Source organism: Pan troglodytes, chromosome 4 (assembly GCF_028858775.2).
Source record: "Pan troglodytes isolate AG18354 chromosome 4, NHGRI_mPanTro3-v2.0_pri, whole genome shotgun sequence".
Lineage (NCBI taxonomy): Eukaryota > Metazoa > Chordata > Mammalia > Primates > Hominidae > Pan > Pan troglodytes.
In genome coordinates, this window is record NC_072402.2 from 8,308,222 (window position 1) to 8,324,769 (window position 16,548).

Consider the following 16,548-nt stretch of genomic DNA (forward strand, 5'->3'; position numbering starts at 1 on the left):
AATAATGGGAAAAATTTAAAATGTCTTTAAATAAAGTTTGCTTTTGATATGTTTTCATGAAAAATGGTAACTGTTTCTCATGTAAATTAGCATTTATGACTACTGTCTTCTGCCTTTGGTAACATTATTTTTTTTTCATTTAATTGGGAAATGAACAATATAAGAGGGAAGCCTAGAGCAGGTCAAATCAAGAATATTATTATGCAGAAAAATAGAAATATACCAATTTCATGGTATTTCATAGGTTTTGTGTCTATGCAATGAGTAGTTTATTTCATATCTTGCTATCTTTCTTTACCCTTGAAACAGAGGATAATGGGCTAGATTGTCTTCTAAGACTAAAGAAATAACAGCTAATATGATTATGCAGCTGTGAATGGATTTGGAAAATTTGCTTTTCTGATGCCTCAAAGAAAGTTTTGTGCTTGCTTGCTGTTCAGCCTTTCATCATTGAGCACTCTTTGAGTAGAGAGATAAGAAATTTGAAAAGCTGATCTTACCCTATCTGTCTTCCTTGTCGCTCTATGCCTTTCAAGGCAGGAGATTATAAGAACTATGAGATCCAGTTCTGATGCTCTGCAATCACAACCCCTCTTTCAAGGATGTGGGTAGGGACCCAGACACTCTATGATACCTGCAGCCCTTTACAGCTGCTGAGGTGGGGCATTCAGCACCTGACAAAGATGTGGATAGTTTTGTAGATTACATGGCAGCCAGACTGTCCATTACATCTGCCCCAAGATTCACAGATTCTACAAATCTCTATCTATATTGATTGTGCTAAAACTAGAGTTGTAAAAATGCAGATCAAAAGCACAGAGATTCCCAAGCACCTCAAACTTAAATAACAAAGATGATCATGGTATAAGATGTGAAGCTGCTTTTTCTCTTATTTATGAGTTATCGTTCTGTGTTTTATTATATTATGATGTCTCCTTTGTCAAGATATATATATATATATATATATCTTTTTTTTTTTTTTTTTTTTTTTGAGACGGAGTCTCGCTCTGTCGCCCAGGCTGGAGTGCAGTGGCGCGATCTCGGCTCACTGCAAGCTCCGCCTCCCGGGTTCACGCCATTCTCCTGCCTCAGCCTCCCGAGTAGCTGGGACTACAGGCACCCGCTACCACGCCCGGCTAATTTTTTGTATTTTTAGTAGAGACGGGGTTTCACCGTGTTAGCCAGGATGGTCTCGATCTCCTGACCTCGTGATCCGCCCGCCTCGGCCTCCCAAAGTGCTGTGATTACAGGCGTGAGCCACCGCACCCGGCCTTGATGTCTCCTTTGTCAAGATATATATATATATATATATCTTGCAAGATTACCACAAATATATCTTGCAAGATTATCACCAATGATATATGTATATCATTTTGACTTTTATTTTAGATTCAGAGGGTGATAGGTTTGGGGTATGACTGATCCCATTACCCAGGTACTGAGCATAGTACACAACAGTTTTTCAACTCTTGCCCCTCTGCCTCTCTCCTCCCTCCTCCCTCTAGTACTCCCAGTGTCTATCATTCCCATCTTTATGTCCATGAGTACCCAATGTTTAGCTCCTACTTATAAGTGAGAACATGCAGTATTTGGTGTTCTGTGTTTTGTGTTAATTTGCTTAGGATTATGGCCTCTAGCTGCATCCATGGTGCTGGAAAGGACATGATTTTATTCTTTTTTATGGCTGCATAGTATCCCATAGTGTATCCGTACCACATTTTCTTTAATCAATCCACCATTGATGGGCATCTAGATAGATTCCATGTCTTTGTGACTATGAATAGTGCTGCAATGAACATATGAGTACATGTGTCTTTTTGGTAGAATGATTTATTTTCTTCTAGATATATACCCAGTAATGGGATTGCCAGGTGGAATGGTAGTTCTGTTTTAAGTTCTTCAGGAAATTTCCACATGGCCTCCCACAGTGGCTGAACTAATTTACATTTCCACCAACAGTATAAACATTCCCTTTCCTCCACAGCCTTACCAGCATGTGTGTTTTTTTGACTGTTTTAATACTAGTTATTCTGACTGGTGTGAAATGGTATATCATTGTGGTTTCAGTTTGCATTTCTAATGATTAGTCATATTGAGCATTTTTTAAATATGTTTGTTGGTGGCTTGTAAGTCTTCTTTTGAGAAGTATCTGTTTATGTCTTTTTCCCATTTTTAATGGGATTATTTGTTTTTTGTTTGTTAAATTGTTTAAATTTCTTATGGATTCTGGATACTAGACCTTTGTCAGATGTATAGTTTACAAATAATTTCTCCCATTCTGTAGGCTGTGTGTTTACAATGTTATTATTTTCTATTGCTGTACAGAAGCTCTTTAGTTTAATTAGGTCCCACTTGTCAGTTTTTGTTTTTGTTGCAATTGGTTTTGAGGACATAGTCATAAATTATTTCCCAAGCTGATGTCCAGAATGCTGTTTCCAGATACTATACAAAATGAACATCACCAATGCATATAGTCACCAGAGTGTCCAAGGTCAACATTAAATAAAAAATTTTAATGGCAACTAGAGAAAAAGATCAGATCATGTACAAATGAATTCCCATGAGGCTAATAGCAGACTTGACTTTTTAGCAGGAGAAATTGGGGGCCTCTTTTCAACATTCTTAAAGAAAGAAATTCCAACAAAGAATTTCATATCTCACCAAACTAAGTTTCATAATCAAAGGAGAAATAAAATATTTTCCAGACAAGCAGGCACTAAGGGAATTCGTTACCATTAGACCAGCCTTTCAAGAGCTCATTAAGGGAGTTCTAAATGTGGAAATGAAAGAACCATACCTACTACCAAAAAACACTCTTAAGTATATTTTTTTAATTAGAATTTTTTTAATTTTTTAAAATCCTTTTTCTTTGTCTACAGAGACTGTGGTAGGATTTTTTTTTCAGATTTTCAAATGTATTTCTTTAGCCTTCCCATTCAGAAATGTTGGATTTTTCTATTTATGAAAATATGCCATTAAATCCATCAGCATGCTTTTAGTGTTTTCTCTGCAGTTTCTAAATAATTTTAATGTCTATTCTGAAAATTTTATAAGTTAGCATGCTGTAGCAAACAGATTAATTTTTTCAGCATGAATTTTACCTGATTATAAGTAATATCCAGTAATACTGTTGGGACCTACATTTATCTTGTATCCAGACACTCAGTAAATTCTCTATTCACTCTAGTGCTTTCTACCTGAGCTCATATACATTACTCTTCCACAAACTACACTTTTTTGTTTTCATCCCCTGAAATTTTTATATTTTCTGATATCCAGAGATACCAAAGCTGTGTTGAATGACATTATTCTATGGAGCAGATTTGTTATGTCTGTGCTTACAGGAAGGGCTCATCATTTTGGTTTCATTTCTTTTTTTTTTTCCACAATAAAATTTATAACACCTTAACAATATTTTGGTGATTTTTTTTTCTAGCTTCTTTAAACATTTATCTTTTAATCCATGACATTTTGATTTACTTCTAAATCTAAAGATAGTTTGCTCTCTGGAGAAATAAATATAGTCCATTTTTATTTGTGGTAAGAATTGTTATGCCATATCTAGTGTCTCTTATTCTGTTTCCTGATACTTAGTGTTGTTTCCTAGTCTTTCTAAATTTTATTTTAGTTTTTTTTTAATCTCAACTAGTGAGGGACTAATTTTTTAAAATAATAATCACATTCCATTGTGTGTTTTCTTTTAAAGTATTACTTTTAAGACCTCTTTTCTTTTTCTGACATGTCTTCTGAGCATCTTAGAATACCTTACCACATTTTAACAATATAATTATTTTTTATTAAATGGCTCCAATAATGCATGTCTGTGTTATCCCTTGCTGATACACATTCCAGTTTCTCTTATTTTAAAATAAATAAACTAAAAAAGTTATATTTTCTTAAATATCTCACAAATAGTGTCTTCATTCTTGATTCCTTTCACTCACCACTAAATTTCTTGAAAAAGCAGTTACTTTTCTTTTTTGTCTTTCCTCAATACTTACCCACTTCTTAACTTTGCTGTTGAACTGCCATCTAAATTCACCGTTCAACTGAAAACACTTCCTAAATTTAAAGGCATTTTCCATCCTCCTCCTTGATTTCCTCAGTGTTTCCTTCTGCTACCCACATTTTTGTCTACTTGGGGAAAAACTATTCTTGAGGCATCACCTGGTACCAGTTCAGTTCTCTCACTTCTTTTTTCCTCTCCTTGTCCTTTGGAGACACCGTTTCTATTCCTACCCATCAAACACACACATTCTCTAGGACTCTGCACAGGGGCACATTTTCTCCATATTTATGTTGGCCAGCTTTTAGCCCATCACACATTTTTAGTCACCCTGTCTGGATTATTGGCTTCAATTCAGTAATTCCTGTACCTTGTCTTGAGTTTCAGATCTATATTTCATTAACACCATAAACTCAGAATGTTCAAACACCATTTTTGCCCAAATGCCATTCTTCAATCACCCTCTCTATTTCTGTGAATGACTACACCTTTTTCTCTCCCACCCGAACTCTAAATCTCCCTTTTTGGCTTTCACTTTCTTTTCTTGTCCCCCATACAATTAATTGCTCTGTTATATAATTCTTTGTACATATCGTAGTTTCTATTTGCCATTCCCAAAGCTACACCCTTCACTTAAGTTTTCATATACTCCGCCCCACCAAATTCTTGCCATACAGTAGTATCATATTAATCCTCCCAAGGCACGGTTAGTCTCAGAACAAGGCCGAGTCTGTTAACACCCTAGTTAATAATGCAGTGCCCTTAACTGATGTTCTTCTTTGAATCATTTGTTGAGAGGGACTATTCTGTCCTTGTTATGAGCATGGCTGTAGTTTCATGCTCTTTGGTTGTGAATCCTTAGAAACCCTTGATAACTGTGTGTCCTTAGGAAAGTTACTTCATCATTCAAGTCCTTGGTTTCCTTATCTGTAGAGCAGAGATAATGACATTACCTGCCTTAGTCAAGTTGTGGGCATCTTACACATTTTTATAGTCACTCAAGGTGCATGTGCTTATTAAAGATATATATTTTTTGAATTGCAAATGGCCTAAAGAAAGTCCATGGGAAGTAGCCAGTGCTTTATATCAGGATAGATGGATGGCTGAGGCCTAAGTGGTGTGTTCCTGGATTCACTGGAAAGTTTCAAAAAGTGATAATAAAAGCGGAGCCGGCATTTGCACCTTCAAAGTCCTTGGAAAAGAAAGCTGGCCCGATCCATAAAGGCCAGGATATACTTTTTCAGCCAACAGACAATGAAGAAAGAGACACTGAAGAGCAGTAAGATTAAAGGACATTCAACCTTCATTACCAATGAGACAATGTCCAGTGTGGTATAAGAACTTTGGGAAGGAGGATGACTGGTTGGATCACCAGGTTACCAGTGAGTGAATGAATTCCTAATCAAATACATAAATTTCTGCCCAGTAACAACTTTATCCCCATCCTTCTTTACATCACTATTTACAGACATTTGTTTATGTTGAAAAAAATGAGGAAATGATAAGATGCTCCCCTTATGAGCCTGAGTCTTCACTTACTCAACAGGCTTTCCAAATAACCATGCTAGACTCATTGCTGTGCTGCTACTATTTCAGTGTTAGGGATAAAGAAAGGAATCCTAACAGCTTCTAGAGAGAAAATAACTAGGTTATCTGCCATGGGACAAGAGTCAGATTTGCATTTTGCATAAACAACACCAGTTGTCAAAAAACAATAAAGCAAACATCTTAAAAATACTTAAGAAAAGTATGTTGCACTTCAATTTATATGCGAAGTCAAACTACTGTTTGTAAATAAGGTTAAAACAAAGACTTTCAGGCAAATGTGGATTCAGAAAATGCAACTTCCGCACATCTATTATGGCATGGCATTTGTGGATTCCTCCAGTGAAACAAAAATGAATTCAAACAAAAGAGAAAAAAAGTTGGGATTTTTTAAAAAAACATTGTAAGCAAAGAAATGAGTAAAACTTGATTAAGACTAAATAATTGTAGTTACCTAATGTAAAAATAACACTGTTAATTAAAACAGCAAGAATAACAAAGCCAGAAATTGTTTTTAATCAAATGATTTTACCTTGAGAGGTATTGAGGTAATGGACATATTTTCTAGGAGAACTTATTATTTATATATATAAAGAAATATATATATATAGTGCAAATACACATATTTATAGAAATAGTTTATCTCACTGCTTTAAATCACAGTAAATGCTTTACTTTTAATTTCATACAGCTTTAAAGGAGAAAATTAGATTTTTATATTCATCAAAGAGGATTATGGATTAATAAGCTTAAAAGACCCTCTTATAATGGTAATTCAACATTCAGTGTGAAGGAGAAAGGCATAGTTTATACAAGGACAAGACCTCTCCTTGAATTATGCAGTTTAGTACTCTGAGCCTTCACTATTTTCTTCCATCTATGTGCAATAAAATTTCAGTTTTAGGACCAGGTAAATAGTGCTTATTACATTTAAGCTGTGAAAGCCAGAATTCCCTGAAGCACATCGTACAGCTCAGCATTGTTGGTATTTGTGTTTTCATAGCATGTTTCATCTGAGGGAACCAAGTTCTGCATAAATATAACGAATTTCACATTCCATAAAATGATCCCATATTGTTATATTATCACCAGCAAGGCATAGGGTGGAGAATTACCGGGTTTTCGAGAAAAGCTTGAGCAAATGGGCAATTTCGGCCACCATCTTGAAGGCCAGACTCAAGGACAGGTTTTATTTGGGAACACTTGGTCCTGGGATTGCCTGCGTTCGCTGCCCCATGTTCCAGCATCATCCTCTGATGTGTTCAGTCTGAACCAGTTCCCCATAAAAAGTTATTGTAGGAAAGTTTTGTGCCCTGAAGAAAGGTGAGACCTTCATCCTATTCAGGATTCCCTCACTGAGCAGACTCTTTCCTTGTCCTTCTTCAGAGATGTGTGAATGTGCCTTTCAGCTTCTAATACATGCCTTTCAGCTCTGCCTGATATGTGACCAACCCTGGATTTTTGGTTCTGTTCATTTGGGGTTTTGTTCTGTTTGGTTGATTTTTAACACTCTGTGCCTCAGTTTCCTGACCTGTAACATGTAAGTAATGATAATATCTGCCCCAGAGGAATCTTCCCGAGACAAATTGTAGGCATCAGAGTCACAGAGCAGGCCACGTAAGCAATGATAATATCTGCCACACAAGATTCTTCCTGAGACAAATTGCAGGTATCAGAGACTTAGAGCAGGGTTAGCAGCCAGCACACGGTGCACGTGGGCCCTGTGTGCTTGCAGAGGTTCAACCCCCATCTCCACCTGCTTTCCATGACCTGTGAATGGATGGTTTTGCACCAAAATTCATGTACCATACACACCTCAGAAATAGCCCTAAATATTTAGGAAAAGGTAGCCCCAAAGGAAGCTTTTGGAAATGTTCAATGCACGTTGACACATCTTAAAAATTAAGAAAATGGCAACTAGAGGAAGATCAAGAAGTACTGAGAATGAAGGTTATAAACCAGCTAGTGTGTTGCCAGGCATTTGGCCTCTTACTCTTGCCTTCTCTTCCTTTTTCACCATCATTTGGCAAAATTTAGAAATTTAAACATCTACAAAGACTCATCAATTCTATCTGCTGTAGGTACAACTGTCCTTGACTTTCATGTTTTCTAATATTCTCTTTTCCCCTCTGTATTGAAATATTTCAGACTTGAAGTATAAAGCAAAAGAACAAATACGCGGACCTTCTCCTTTTGTTCCTCCGTCCGACTAAAGGAGCCTGGGGAAAAGGCGCAATGCCAAGAGGGATTTAAATGCACTCTGGACTTCAGGTTCCTCCTGCATAAAATGAGGATTCTAGACCTTATCATAATAGGTTTTCTTCCAGCCTTAATAGTCCATGAGATTTCACATTTTTCTGGTATTATTTTCAATCTGTTAGAAGCCTTCAAAGAAAATTATATGACTGGTTGCCTTTTTCTTCTTTTCAGTTTTACTGTATCTCCAATTTTGACTGTAATTTTCAGGTATTTTCTATGAATCCTTTCACTCCTTCCTATCTTTTCTATCTTGTGGGCAGAATGTTCAATTCTTTTGGCACATTACTCACATCCTAGCTAATTATTTTCAGTAACTAAATACTCATGTGTGCTCATTATAAAAAACTCTTCAGAGCAAAGCATAAGAATATAAGTTTCTCAAGTGAAACTTCTTTGCATTTACGGGGAAGAATACTATGACATGATGGGAAAATAAGATTTTGCCTAGAAATATGTTCTACCATTAATATTATCAGTTGCGGTCCAAGAACCTCACTATTCTTCATACTAGTGTTTCAAGTAATAAGCACTCACTGCAACAAATGCCATGGCAATAGAAAAAGCCAGAGTCTCCTAATGATTTAAGAAAAACTTTGCCAAGTAAAATCCCTGGGGGGTTAGAAACACTGACTTACTGTGAGAATTGAAATATATAAATATGTATACAATATACCAGTCTCAGGTCATAACATCCAGAAAATATTAACTATCGATAAAATGAATTAAAATCATTTTGTATCATTTAATATGATTTTGATAAGCAAAAAAGGCATTATTTTAAATTTGTGAAGTGAGTCATTTCTTTCATTGTAGGCAAAATAGATTTTCTGTCACATTCTGAAAAATAATAGAATTGGAAGAAGGTCTTTTGCCCATGGTTATGGCTTAGGCAAACAGTGATAGCTCAGAAGATAAGCTATAGAACTTAGTGGACATAAAACCTGTCTCATAAATTTGAGAGCTCTGTGATAAATCACTTCTTCGGCTAAGAAAATGCTATCATTTTTACATCTTCAGGATTACATAGTGGGATCCACTTTTAGAGATATAGCCTCACTAAAAGAATTTCTTTGTTCTTTTTTCTAACAATATGAAAACTTTTAAAATATGAAAAGCATAAGTAATGCCATTTTCCTGCTCTGCTTCTCATTTGGGTAACAACTGAGTAAAATGCTTCCCTTTATCTCCTAGAACCACAAATATTGTGTTGATGTGAATTGGAACATTGATATTAAAAACAATTTTGGTTGCTTGCATTCTGATTTGCCATAAGATTAAGCCTGGACATTTGAGCTCTCTGGACATTGCATTTATTTATGGATGCATCATCAGTTTATAGGAAGCACAGCTGAGCTCTCAATGTTCTTCATTAAACATGGTAAACTTAACAAATTCTAAGAGTCTGGAGGATATAAACAGCTCTTACTAAGCTACCTACTAGCATGTACATTTCTAGAGAGAGGAAGAGAAGAATGAAAGTACATATTTTTTCTTCTGTTTATTGTATTTATGTGGGAGAATAAAAGCTGCAGACCACAGCATGCAGTGCTTCAGAGGGAGAGGACTTGGCAGGATGCCTTGCTTGCCTGACCCCTCTGAAGGCCAGAGTGTACCAGGGCTTAGGTCTCCAGTCTGTTCTCTGCCATTTACCCTTAGGGATCTCACCCATTCTTACTGCTTTACAACCGTCTACACACTAATAACTCCATAGCTCCTATCTCGCCCCTGAAATCCAGACTCAAAGTCCAACTGCTTAGTATAGTCTTCATTTGAATTAATGAATATCTCAAACAAAACATGACCAAAATAGAGCTCTTGATGGCCTCCTAAACCAACTTTCCCCCTCTTTACCCTTCTAGGTAAATGATACTCCATTTACCCACTTTCCCAGGCCAGAACTCTAGGAGGAGCCATACTGGACTTTTTCCTCTCACTCCTCGTATCCAAGCCATCTGCAGATGGCCCCAGTTCTACCTTCAAAGTAAACCCAAAGACACTATTCCTTCCCCCTTACCGTCCTCATCCAAGCCAGCATTCTTCTCCCTGGACCTCAGCACTCACTGAATTGTCCTTGTTCACACTCCTGCCTACCTAGTGTATCCACTATACAGCAGCCACATTGAGCCTTTAAAATAGTTCATTAACTGGCATTACTCTCATCTTAACCCCAGGGAGTGAAACCCAAAGCCATCACTTTGGTCACAAGTCCACGTGCAGGTACAGACACACACACACACAAATGCACATTCTCCTCCTTGTCACACTTCCTTTATTTCACTGTCCCTGAGTGTGCAGGCTCAGAAATGAAAACTGTCTAGAATGGTGGCCACCACTATGAGTCCATTGGTATATGACAGCTGCCATTACAATAAATATTAATTTATATCCTTTGGTCTTTTGGACCTCATGAGAAGAATTAGATTTGATTAAGTAAAATTCAGGGATAGTAATGTCTTAAAAATACTTTACAGTACGAACTATATAAGTGGAATGTAGATTTGAGTAGCAGAAGTGCACCTCCAGACACAGGATGGAGGAACCCCACAGAGGCCTTCCTCCTTCCTGAGCCCACTGCGTGGGAGCCTCTGTGACTTTCCTTTCTATGTTCTTGCCCCCCGGACAGTGGCTTGCGATTTCTGTATGTTCCAGTATTGCTGCTGCTGTTTTTCTAAATGAAATAATGAGGACAGAGTGTGAACTGTGATTTTCTCTTAAAAATTTCAATTCTTTTGAGCCTTATGGAGTAAGGGTCAATTTAAAAAGAAAATAGAGTTGAACAAAGACATGTTTTCCCCATATCCTAACAAAGTGGAATTGAGCAAGGCGGGATGGCTTCTGGAACAGAAATCATTCTCTGTTTGTAGGGCGGTTGCCCAGGGAGTAATGTTTGCATAAAAGGGTGCTGATTTACTGACAAGACGTTGCTCGGTGGTTAGGTTACCACTCCTTGGTGACTTGGCAGAGGGGAGGCCTGTGGAGAGGAATGCAGCCTGGGATTCATCCAGCAGCTCTGCAACTCTGCTTCTTCTAGATTATGTAGCTGCCTGCATGATCAGTGGCAGGTACGCATCCCAACCCAGGGGTCCTAATTTGAAACCCAGCATCAAAGCATTCTTCTTTAAAACTGTTTGTCCAGCAAGCGTATCCGAGGCACCAAAGATAGAGGAAACAATACAAAAAAGTGCAATTTGTTTGATGGCCAATTCTTCTAGTAAATTTTGATTTCATGTCTGTATTAGTCAGAGTTCTCTAGAAGGACAGAACTAATAGGGTAGATGTATGTATAAAGGGGAGTTTATTAAGGAGTATTGACTCACACGATCACAAGGTGAGGTCCCACAATAGGCCATCTGCAAACTGAGGATCCAGGAAGCCTCATCCCAAAGGGATGTCTGCATCCCAAAACCTCAAAAGTAGGGAGGCCAACTGTGCAGCCTTCAGTCTGTGGTTGAAAGTCCAAGAGAACTTGAAGTCCGATGTCCGAGGGCAGGAAGCACGAGAAAAAGATGAGGCTGGAAGACTAAGCCAGTCTAGTCTTTCCATGCTCTCCTGCCTGCTTTTATTCTGGCCGCGCTGGCAGCTGATTAGATGGTGCCCACCCAGATGGAGGGTGGGTCTGCCTTTCCCAGCCCACTGACTCAAATGTTAATATCCTTTGGCAACACCCTTACAGACACACCCGGGAGCAACACTTTGCATCCTTCAATCCAATCAAGTTGACACTCAGTGTTAACCATCACCATGTCCATTAATGAACATCTCTTCCAACCTTCACGTCTATTTATTTATTTATTTATTTATTTATTTATTTAGATGGAGTCTCGCTGTGTCACAAGGCTGGAGTGCAGTGGCATGATTCCGGCTCACTGTAACCTGTGCCTCCTGGGTTCAAGCGATTCTCCTGCCTCAACCTCCCAAGTAGCTAGGACTACAGGTGCACACTACCATGACCAGTTAATTTTTGTAGTTTTAGTAAGGACGGGGGTTTCACCATGTTGACCAGGATGGCCTCTATTTCTTCACCTTGTGATCCACCCACCTCGGCCTCCCAAAGTGCTGGGATTACAGGCGTGAGCCCCCGCACCTGGCCTCACCTCTTTTAAAAATCACTTTAACCCTACTGAGAGTTCCAGCCCTGAGCAGGAGATATGTCAACATTTATCGCAGACCTAAAAACTGATCAACAGAACTATGAACAGTACAAGTTTTAAATCATTCCCTGATTATAGCCATGGGCACTTCCTTTACCTTTCCCATTAAGTAGTGGCATGTATAAAAATGAATCCTTTATATTACAGGAGAGAGAAAGAGAACAGAAAGAGAGAGATCAGTGGGAAAGATTGATACAAATTGGAGCTATTTTTCTTGCTGAACAAAAACTCAGTTTTCAAGTATCAACCGTAAAATACTTTTCCCATTGATCTTTTTTAAAGCGTGGCCGTATAGTTAACATTATAACAACAATGCAGATAACTATCCCTTTCATCTACTCTTTAGGGTATGACGCATTTTGGATATGCTATTTAAAAACTGACATTGTATTCTCTGTATAATTGTTATCAGTTGAATAACGATTACTTAATTTTGTATACAAGGTCTATAGAATTCCTTTTGTCAGGTTAACCTCATTTTACACCAGGAGCGCAAAGCTCAAAGATGTTGAGTGTATGGCTCTCAGTGAGGTGAATGCAACTGATCTGACACTGATTTTACTTGATTAAACACATGCTAAGACAACCTGGTGATGCTGGGCATAGGTTCTTCATGAGTGCCTGGGGAATGATGCTCCCTTGCCTTCTACAAAGAGACCCTCTCTTTCTCTGTGGCGTGCCCTGACCAAGACACACTGACCTGTCACTATTACATACATTTTTCAGTGAGCTCTGTGAAGAGAGCAATAAAATATCATCCAGAAGGAGAAGAAACGTGTAGAAAAGGAAAAAAAGAAAAAAGAGGAAGAAGCAAGTTTTAGAATGGACAAAAGGAGTAAATTCCATGATGCTGAGTTGTTTCCATGTTACTGTGTGCTGGAAATGATATTGTTTTGATTTCCATGAATCTGTTAGCCCTGTGGGTGTAGACAGGGAGGGCTGACATTTCAGTGCAGAATGCTGGTAGTTCTGTCAACAGGAGTTACATTTTATGCTAAGTACAATTTCTAAGAGATATAGTTTCAAAATACTTCCTTTTCTGTCCCTTTCCTTTTGCCATGACAACTCTCATACCCTGAGCAGGCAGTGTGGACTCGAGCCGGCCAGCCTGGGCGTGGATTTCACTCTTGTGAGATGTCAGGCAAGTTGCTCTTTGTTGAGACTTTGAAGATGTAAAAAGTCATGATGATAATCATCCCCATGCAGGCTGCAGTGTTAGGGAGGATTAAATGAGTAAAAAATGTGAAGACGGCTAACACGGTGAAACCCCATCTCTACTAAAAATACAAAAAATAATTAGCCGGGCGTGGTGGCAGGTGCCTGTGGTCCCAGCTACTCAGGAGGCTGAGGCAGGAGAATGGCATGAACCCGGGAGGTGGAGCTTGCAGTGAGTGAGATCGTGCCACTGCACTCCAGCCTGGGCGACAGAGCGAGACTCTGTCTCAAAAAAAAAAAAAAAAAAAAAAAAATGTGAAGAGTTTGCTCTTTTCCTGGCACACAGAGCTTAGAAAATATTAGGTAGTTTATTGCAAATATTTTATCTTGATGTTGGCATCTAAAACAGTGAGGATACTGATCTAAATGAGAAATATTTGCTGACTGATTTAAACAAAAATTGCCTTAGATAACCTTCTGCAATTGACACTTTTTTTTCCCATGTTTTATGAGTATAAAATATTATTATGTGGGTATTTCCCTATCACAAAATATCATGAGCTTTCAAAAATTATAAATTCTTACCACTCCTGGAGGAGGAGTCAGTTTGGGGGCAGATTAAGAGTTCAGTTCTAGACTTCATTGTGAGGAGTTTGGTAGAAATCCCAGAAGAGCTGTTGAGAAGACCAGTGGAGCCACACGTCTAGAGGTCATGGACCTGGGCTGGGCCAGAGATCTGCATTTGAGAGAAGCCAGCAGATCAGTAGCATTTACCACCCTGAGGCTGGGCACAGTCACCACGGGACTCCTGACATTCAGAGAGCCAGGAGATAAAGAGAAGTCAGGAAAGGGCCTTGGGAAGAGATGGCGCATCCAGCGAGAGGAAAGCCAGGTGAGCATGGTGTCTAGACAGAGACAGCCCAGTAGACAGGGTTTCAGGAAGGAAGAAGGCGATGGCCTGTGTCCTAACAAGAGGAGCTCTGGTGGGGTGGCGGGGAGAAGCCTCACTGCAGCACAGGGAGGCCAAGAGGGAAAACGGGATCGAGAGAAGGTTATTTTACAGATGAGGGAATGAGCAGCATGCCTGTACGCTATGGAATGATCCAGCAGAGAAGGAAACATGGATGTTGTGGAGAGGTAGATAGGCTGTTGGAGCCACATCCATGAGTAGGAAGGAAGGGATGGGTTCCTTCCATGAAGCTCTGACAGGAGCAGGAGCAGACATTTCCCCCTTACAGGAGGGATGTAGTGACATAGGCGGGGATGCTGGCAGGTGGTTGTTTCTCCTGTCTTTTATTAGAGTTATATGTGTTTCTGCCTTCTCATTTTACAAGTTTATAATTTCCTCGTGCTCTTTGACTTACTCCTTTTGTGTCTCCAAACACCCCACCTTCCTTGCCCTCCACCCATGCAAACACAGAGGGGTGGAAAATGTGAGCAGTTAATAAACATTGCTGCCACTGAAAATGCGAATGCCCAGAGGAGTGTACATGCCCAGGACTGCTGTCAATAGTAAGGGGAAGCAGCCTAGGACATCTTGAAATACTGAAAAGGAGGCCGAGATCTTGGGACCTGGAAATCCCCGTTTAGGGGAAAAAATGCAAATAAGCATTGCCTACTTGGAGACTGGCACCTTCTGAAATGCATACCTAGAGGATGTGACTGGCTGAAACATTCGTGTTTCAAATTTTAGACGCCCTTTGAGATCCCCATTAGGTTTTAGACACTGAGAGATCTAGAAATGTTGTTTCTGAGTTTGGGGTGGATGGCTCCCAAGGCTTTTGTCATGGAAGTCGTCCTGGGCAGGCGTTTCCCATGACTGAGGGCTGGGACTAAGGAACCAACAGTAACTGTAAAGTGGTTGTGTAGGAAAGGGGCGCTACGTTCATGGCACTTTACCTGATTGTGTTACTTTGTTGCTTGTGTTGTTATTTCTGAGTGTCTGAATGTTTTTAGGACTGTATTAGTCAGGGGTCTTTAGAGAACAGAAGCCATAGGATATATACAGGAAGAGATCTATTGGGAAGTGTTCACTAACACAATTATGGAGATTGGGAAGTGCCAAGACCTGCCTTCTGCAAGCTGGAGGCCCAGGAAAGCCAGTGGTGTGACCCAGGCCAAATCTGAAGGCCTGAACGTCCAGGATGTAAAATCCCAGCTCACGAGAAAAAGACTGACGTTCCAGCTGAAGCCAGGAGGCTGGAAGCCAAAACAGGGACTAATTCCTCCTTCCTCCACCTTTTGTTCTCTTCTGGCCCTCAGTAGAGATTGGACGGTGGTCGCTCACACTGGGAGCGCAGTCTGCTTTACCAAGTCCATTGATTCAATTGCCAGTCTCATCTGCAGACACCCTCACAGACACATCCAGAAATCATGGCTCATCTGGGCATGCCGTGGCCCAGTCAAGTGGACACGTAGAATTAACCATCACGTGGCCCAATTAACAGAACTATAAGAAAGCACGCGTTTTATTTGTCAGAAGTAAATGTACAGTTAGATGGTGTAGGAATTGTGGGGAAGCAAAACAAAGCCCTCACCCATCTGCATCTGATCATCTTTTGAAACACCAGAGTCTCCACAGTCTGGGTTCTGGAGCTCAGCTGTCTGGACCCAGATGCTTCTTCACCACCTGTGAGCTGTGTCCTGTAAAATAAGGGTATTTGTGATGTTAACATGGAAAGCAGTTAACACAGCACCTGTCTCATAGACACCTCTCCTCAAACATGAGCTGTTAGGTTTTTTTCATTTTCTTTTTTTTTTTTTTTTGAGAAGGAGTTTCACTCTTGTTGCCCAGGCAGGAGTGCAATGGCGTGACCTTGGCTCACTGCAACCTTCACCTCCCAGGTTCAAGCGATTATCCTGCCTCAGCCTCCCAAGTAACTGGGATTACAGGCATGTGCCACCATGCCCAGCTAATTTTGTATTTTTAGTGGAGACGGGGTTTCACCATGTTTGTCAGGCTGGTCTCGAACTCCTGACCTCAGGTGATCTGTCTGCCTCGGCCTTCTGAAGTGCTGGGGTTACAGGCGTGAGCCACGGCACCCGGCCAACTGCTAGTGCTAAAACACTTCCTTAGATGACTTGCATTGATCCTATGCTGATTCTACTCTTTAAAATTTTTCAGGATTGTTTACAACAAAATTAATCAATTGATTCCAAGTAATAAGCACTCTGGGAAAATTAATTGGGAAAATTCACTAAATGACATTATTGAACAGGAAGTCTATATAGAGCTATAAATACTTTTTAGTGTCTCATGTCAAAGGGGCCCTGAGGGCCTTCCTCATTGTCTGGGTAGCTGAGCAGCCAGTTGTCCCATCCCCACTCATAGCACTCGAACCAGAGTACAGAATTCTATATGGCAGCATTTCATCATCTCATTACGTAAGCAAAGTGGGAAGGATGTGAGGGAGTGCACTGTGACTCAGGCAG

The 16,548-nt window shown here is 39.7% G+C and overlaps 1 protein-coding gene across 3 annotated transcripts in view; it reads left to right on the forward strand.

Moving 5' to 3' along the window:
- Window positions 1–16,548, forward strand: part of ADCY2 (adenylate cyclase 2) — a 435,133-nt gene that overhangs the window by 247,615 nt on the left and 170,970 nt on the right. The window contains exon 1 of one of the 3 annotated variants that reach the window (XM_016952933.4): window positions 13,802–14,008. The exons of the other annotated variants lie outside the window; for them this stretch is intronic. Within the exon in view, the coding sequence (XP_016808422.1) occupies window positions 13,829–14,008 (180 nt within the window). The 5' untranslated portion in view covers window positions 13,802–13,828. Of the gene's footprint in view, window positions 1–13,801; window positions 14,009–16,548 lie in introns of those variants that run through there. 3 annotated transcript variants of the gene reach the window in all.